The 6674-nt window shown below is 47.9% G+C and overlaps 1 protein-coding gene across 1 annotated transcript in view; it reads right to left on the bottom strand.

Moving 5' to 3' along the window:
• Window positions 1-3244: 3244 nt before the first annotated feature.
• The window catches only part of MPL (MPL proto-oncogene, thrombopoietin receptor), a 15168-nt gene continuing 11738 nt past the window's right edge, over window positions 3245-6674 (bottom strand). Inside the window, exons 10-12 of the mRNA XM_011945388.1 lie at window positions 6571-6667; window positions 3703-3790; window positions 3245-3499 (exon numbers count right to left, since the gene is read on the bottom strand). Coding sequence (XP_011800778.1) covers window positions 3245-3499; window positions 3703-3790; window positions 6571-6667 — 440 coding nt within the window. The remainder of the gene's footprint in view (window positions 3500-3702; window positions 3791-6570; window positions 6668-6674) is intronic.

The raw sequence follows: 6674 nt of genomic DNA, 5'->3' as shown, positions 1-6674 counted from the left end.
GAGGCTGAGGCAGGAGAATGGCAGGAGGCTGAGCTTGCAGTGAGCTGAGATCCGGCCACTGCACTCCAGCCTGGGTGACAGAGCGAGACTCCATCTAAAAAACAAAACAAAACAAAACAAAAAAAACAGAAAACATTAGCCAAGTTGGTGGTGCACACCTGTAAGTCCAGTAGTCCCAGCTACTTGGGAGGCTAAGGTGGGAGGGTTGCTTGAGACCAGGAGTTTGAGGCTGCAGTGAGCCATGACCACACCACTGCATTCCAGCAGTGCATTCCAGCAGAGACAGAGTGAAGACCTTTCTCAAAAAAAAAAAAAAAAGACTTTTGTCTTTTTTTGTGGTATGGTCTTGGCTCACTGTAATCTCTCCCTCCCAGTTTCAAGTGATTTTGTGCCTCAGCCTCCCAAGTAGCTGGGATTACAAGTGTGTGCCACCGCGCCCGGCCAAAAAAAAAAAAAAAAAGAAGAAGACTTTAACATGTGAATTTGAAGGAGAGGAGGAGAATATCATTCAATCCATAATATCCTCCTATTGTTGGAACCCAAGCAGAAACCAAAGCCCGAGAGAATGCTTTGATTTTGATGCAGGCCATATGAATCAGCCTTGCTAAGCATAGGACAAGATGGAGAACAATGGAGAATAGGTCTGGGTGGGACAAATGGATGACATCCAGTATACCCAATCTCCATAATTCCTCCCCAGCCATGTGAAAGGCTCTGACTTTACTCCTAGGGACCCAAGACTGGAATGGGAGGAGCATGAAATTGAGCTGTCTATCTCCCTGGCTCTCTCATTGCCACCTGCCCATAGGCTGGCCACATCCCTCCACCAAAGAAAGGCCATGACTCCTTCCAGGCAGCCCTGTTTTACAGCTACTCTCTGGTGATCTGGGAGCCACTCCCTCCCTTACCCCTTGATGCCTAGGGCTAGTGCCAGCACCTTGTTGTTGTTAGCCTCAGAGGCACTTGCACTATTCCTTGATGGTTTTCCCAAATCTTGCCCTCATCTTTGTAAATACTGTTTGCCCTTTATTACACTCTCATCATATTACCCAATTTGAGTGTGTCATCTATTTCTGCCAAGACCCTGACTGATACAGTGGGTATGTTTGGAGCCAACAAAAAACAACAATGACAACAAAACCATTTGTTTGAGAATTAGAATGTGTTAGGAGAGTCCATAACCAGAGTGGTCTGAGCACATTTACTACTGCCTGTGAATGGTTTAGAGGATGAGAACAGCTGGCATGGGATTAAGGTAACCTTGCCCAGAAAGATTTCATTCATTTAGAGAAAATTTATTGAAGGCCTACTATCATGCAGCAAGCACTACTCTAGGTGCTGGGGGAAAAGGACAAATAAATCATGGTCCTTTCCCTCAAGGAGCTCACAATCTAGTAGCAGGGGACAGACATGTAAACAGTTAGTTGGGCCGGCATGGTGGCTCAAGCCTGTAATCCCAGCACTTTGGGAGGCCGAGGCGGGCGGATCACAAGGTCAGGAGATCGAGACTATCCTGGCTAACACTGTGAAACCCCGTCTCTACTAAAAAATACAAAAAACTAGCCGGGCGAGGTGGCGGGCGCCTGTAGTCCCAGCTACTCAGGAGGCTGAACCTGGGAGGCGGAGCTTGCAGTGAGCTGAGATCCGGCCACTGCACTCCAGCCTGGGCGACAGAGTGAGACTCCGTCTCCAAAAAAAAAAAACAGTTAGTTGCATAAAGCATCACAGTGCTGTAGTAGACGTCTGAGCTAGAGATAAGAACTTTGGAATGGTCAACATATAGTAAAGGCAGAGAATAGATGGGATTGGAGACTCTGTTAAGAAATGGAATCTTGAAGGACTGTAATAATTGGAAGAAATGCTAGAAGAGAGTAAGAAGGAATAATTACCAGAGTAGTTCAGATATATTAATCATTTACTATGTCCTAGGTACTGTGTTTTACTTAGATTACCTCAATCCTTGTCACAACTCTGTGGGGTGCTGTTATTATCCCTGTTTTATAGATGAAAAAACTAAGGCTCAAAGACATTAAGTTATGTGCCCAAGGTTACACAGCTAGCAAATGTGAAGGACAGGAATTCAATCCAGCTCTGATTCTAGATCTAGTTTATTCTCTTAACTACTAGTACACTCAGCTGGGTGCAGTGGCTCATGCCTGTAATCCCATTACTTTGGGAGGCCAAGGTGGGTGGATCACCCGAGGTTAGGAGTTCAAGAGCAGCCTGGACAACATGGCAAAACCCTGTCTCTACTAAAAATACGAAACTTAGCTGGGGCCGGGCGCGGTGGGTCACACTTGTAATCCCAGCACTTTGGGAGGCTGAGGCAGGCGGATCATGAGGTCAGGAATATTGACAGCATCCTGGCCAATGTGGCAAAACCCCATCTCTACTAAAAATACAAAAAAATTAGTCAGGTGTGGTGGCAGGCGCCTGTATCCTGGCTACTTGGGAGGCTGAGGCAGAACTGCTTGAATCTGGGAGGTGGAGGTTGCAGTGAGCCGAGATCACGCCACTGCACTCCAGTCTGGCGACAGAGTGAGACTCTGCCTCGAAAAAAAAAAAAAAATTAGCTGTGTGTGGTGATGTGCACCTGTAATCCCAACTACTAGGGAGGCCAAGACACAAGAATTGCTTGAACCCAGGAGGTGGAGGTTGCAGTGAGCTGAGATCGCGCCATTGCACTCCAGCCTGGGTGACAGAGTGAGACCCTGTCTCAAACAAACAAAAAAAACTACTAGTCTACTCAAAGAGGCAGGACCAAGGTAGGAAAGAATTTAAAGGAAAAGTGAGTAGTCAGTCATGACAAATCTCACAGAGAGATCAAAGGAACTGATGATTAATGAGATCCTGTTGGATCTTGGAATTAGAAGATTTGAGGTGTACTTTGCCTGGGCAGTTTTACTAGCAAAGTGTAGTAGGGGAACTAATTGAAGTAGTCTGAAGAGTAAATGGGGAGTGTGGGGAAGTGAAGGCTTGTTTTCAAGGTGTTTGGCATTAAGGAGGAGAGAGAAAGTAAAAGAAGAGCTTAGTGAAATGAGCCTGCCTGTGGAGAAAGGGTCCTGGTTTTATGTCAGCAGCAGTAGAGTAAGATCAGTGCTATGAAGCCTAATTGTGAGGGCAGACAGAGGGGGATGGAGGTGAGGTCTGGGGTACTTGTGTTGTGGGGGTAGGGTATGGAAGTTCACAGAGAAGTCTTGAGGGTTTAGCTCTGTCCAGGGAACTGGGAGTGCGGAGCCTGTCCTCAAGGCTGCTGCCAATAGCTTAGTGGTAGGTAGGAATGGTTGGCAATGTGGGTGGTACAGCAGGACCCTGATTCAGCCATGGGTGGGCACACAGGCAGGGGCATGGTCCCCAGGCAAGAAGGCTGCAATCTTCGGTAGTCCATCTGGGACTGGGAGGAACACAGGGGCAAAGGAGTCCTCTCTGAGGACTTGGGGAGGATTTCAAGGAGGCTGGGTTCCACTTCTTCACAGGTATCTGAGACTGTGGCCTTGGGCTGGGAGAGATGAGGAGAGGCATTGGATTAGAGCAGATCCTGTGGGAGGAGGGGCTGGACTGTACAGGAAGGAGAAGGGCTGGGGTAGTGCTGGGGTATGGCACGCTGGTAGGGCAAGGACCTTGAACAAGTTGTGTTGTTGGGGCAAAGATCCAGTACCAGGCAGGGTTAGTGGTGGGCACAGGGGAGGGAACCTCACTCACCGGACTCAGGGCTGCAGTGTCCCTAAGGTATTGGCCTAGGACTCGGTGCAGATCTGGAAGTGAGGGCCACAGGGCATGCCTCAGTCTCCTGGGGGAGAAGAGAAGCAGATTGAGCCATGGCAGTAAATTGGTGTGGAGGAGGAAAGCAGTTGGGGTGGGGGAGCAGTGAGGCCAGGGAGTATGACTTGGAGAGATAACAGCATGGTCAAGGCAACAAAGTCAGGCAGGGGAGTAGAGTAAGAAGAAAACCTCAGGTAGGGGAGGGAAGTCAGTGGTGGGCAGGTTCAACAAAGGGTGCTGCAGTTCCCTCAAACATTCCAATGTTTGTTCTGTCTGGAACACTGGATTCATTCCCTCACCTCATTGTGGGCTTCTGTTCAAATGTCATCCCTGACTACCCTGCCTGAAACACAGTAGTCCCCCTTTATCTGCAGGGGATATGTTTCAAGACTCCCAGCAGATGTTTTTTCTATACGTACATACCTATGATAAAGTTTATAAATTAGGCACAGTAAGAGATTAACAATGACTAATAATAAAATAGAACAAGCATAATAATGTGCTAACATCACTACTCTTGTTCTTTGGGGCCATTATTAACTAAAATAAGGGTTACTTGAACATAGCACTGCAATACCTCAACGAGTCAATCTGATAAGCAAGATAGCTGCTAAGTGACTGTGTGGCAGAGAGCATATACAGCGTGGAGATGCTGGACAAAGGGATGATTTACATCCCGGGTGGGACAGAGCGGCGTGGCAAGAGATTTCATCATGTTACTTACAATTTAAAATACGTGAATTGTTTATTTCTGGAATTTTCCATTTAATTTTTTTCGGACCTTAATTGACCGCGTGTAACTGAAACCACAAAAAGTGAAACTGTGGATAAGAGGGGACCACTGTAGTACCACTTCCTTTCCCCATGACAGGCTATCTCCTGCTGTACTTCATTTTTCTTTATAGCACTTGACTTGTTGTACATTTATTGTATTGTTATATATATTTCTTTTTGTCTGTCTCACCCCACTAGAACATATGGTCCCCAAGAACAGAGAGTTTGTCTATTTATTCACTCCTATATTTCTAGGGTGTAGAATAGTGTCTGACCCATAGTATGTGCTCAGTAAATTAGCTGAATGAATGAATGAATGAATAAAACCAGTGGAGCTTATTAGTAAGTTATCTGGGAAGAATATGGATTAAGGTGTGTTGGAGGAACCTCAATTCTTTTTTTTTTGAGACGGAGTCTTGCTCTGTCACCCAGGCTGGAGTGTAGTGGCGCCCTCTTGGCTCACTGCAAGCTCCGCCTCTCAGGTTCACGTCATTCTCTTGCCTAGCTGGGACTACAGGCACCCACAACCACGCCTGTCAAGTTTTTTTGTATTTTTAATAGAGACGGGGTTTCACCGTGTTAGCCAGGATGGTCTCAATCTCCTGACCTTGTGATCCGCCTGCCTTGGCCTCCCAAAATGCTGGGATTACAGGCGTGAGCCACCGCGCCCGGCCAGAACCTCAATTCTTTAGCCTCGTATTTCCATGTGGAGGGACGTCAGCAGAACATTTCAGGCTGCTTCAGTGACCTCACTCATATCTCTCCAGAGGAGGAGGTGTCACTTACCTGGTAAATTGGGGAAAAGGAACTGAGTATGCCTTCTCAGCAGACCACCTCCTCCTACTTCTCCAACTTTTTTGTTGGATCTGGTTACCTTCATGGAGGCTACCTTTCAGTCTGCTCATATATATGGGCAGATTAAAAGTTCAAAGAGAGGTATGTTCAGAGGGAGATGGTAGCCCACGAGAGTGGCACCTGAACCAACCCAGGACCATCAAAAGACACCATCTGGAGGAGCTGACTTCTGAGCTAAGTCTTCAAGAAGCAGCAGATGAAGGACGGAGGTGGGATGCATTCTACCCTTCATGTTTATAGCCTCCAATGGCATTTCTCCTCAGCCTTCGTCTTCCCACATAAATGAGTCACTCATTAATAACATTTATTTAAGGGCCTGCTTTTTGGCAGGCACTGTGCTAAGGATTTAAAGATGACCAAGTAAGGTATAATAGGGAAGATATATAAAGAAATAAACACAGTAAAACACTACTGGTACTGTATTGGAGCACAAAGCAGCGGCCAAACGGGGGAGGGTCAGGAAAGGTTTCTTATGAGTTGGTGAAGAAAGTTATTTACAGATGAATGGGTTTAGTCAGACAGGGAGGCTATTTCGGGCAGAGGGGACATTATGTGCAAAGGCACTGAGAAGTAAAACCTGACTTGTGGAGAAAACCAGTTTGGAAAGGCTGATGCACAGGGTAGAAGAGGCTGAAGAGCTTGCTGGCAGGGGTCGATTTTGCAGAGCCTCGCTTGTCATCATGGGGAGCCTGGACTAAATCCTGGGAGCTATTAAAGGGATTTAAGGAGGGAATTGATAGGTTCATGTGCGCATTTTAGAAAGATTATTCTGGTGGCTGTGTGAGGCTAGATCGGAGGGGGAAGAGGTTCTGTTTCAGTGAGTCAGGTCGTGTCCGCAGAAAGGGGGCCATTGTTTGGACTAGGTTTAGGAGGTGGGACCTGATGGCCAATTGGATGGGGGTGGAGTGGGCAGTTTGACTGAAGGGTGGACGGTGGCCTAGTCGCCAAGGTGAGCAGCAGGAGGCGGGGCTGTTCGAGGTGTGCGGTATAGTGGGCGTGTTAAAGAGTGTAAGGAGTCGCGGCTAGTCCCAGAGGAGACGTGCAGGAAGCGACGAAGCCGTAGGTGCGCATGGGCGGTGACCGGAGATCTGGGGTCACAGAGCGAACCGAGAATGCCTGTTTAGAGGCCTCCGGCTCCGCCCGGTCCACCACCAGTCTCCTGCCTGGCGGGGGTGGTACCTGTAGTGTGCAGGAAACTGCCACCTCAGCAGCAGCAGGCCCAGGACGGCGCTGAGGCCCAGCACTAGGAGCAGAGCGGTCACCAAGGAGATCCAGGCTAGGAG

Source organism: Colobus angolensis, unplaced genomic scaffold, assembly GCF_000951035.1.
Source record: "Colobus angolensis palliatus isolate OR3802 unplaced genomic scaffold, Cang.pa_1.0 Scaffold106, whole genome shotgun sequence".
Lineage (NCBI taxonomy): Eukaryota > Metazoa > Chordata > Mammalia > Primates > Cercopithecidae > Colobus > Colobus angolensis.
The sequence above is the reverse complement of the archived record's forward strand: the minus strand, read 5'-3'. Positions and strand labels throughout refer to the sequence as shown.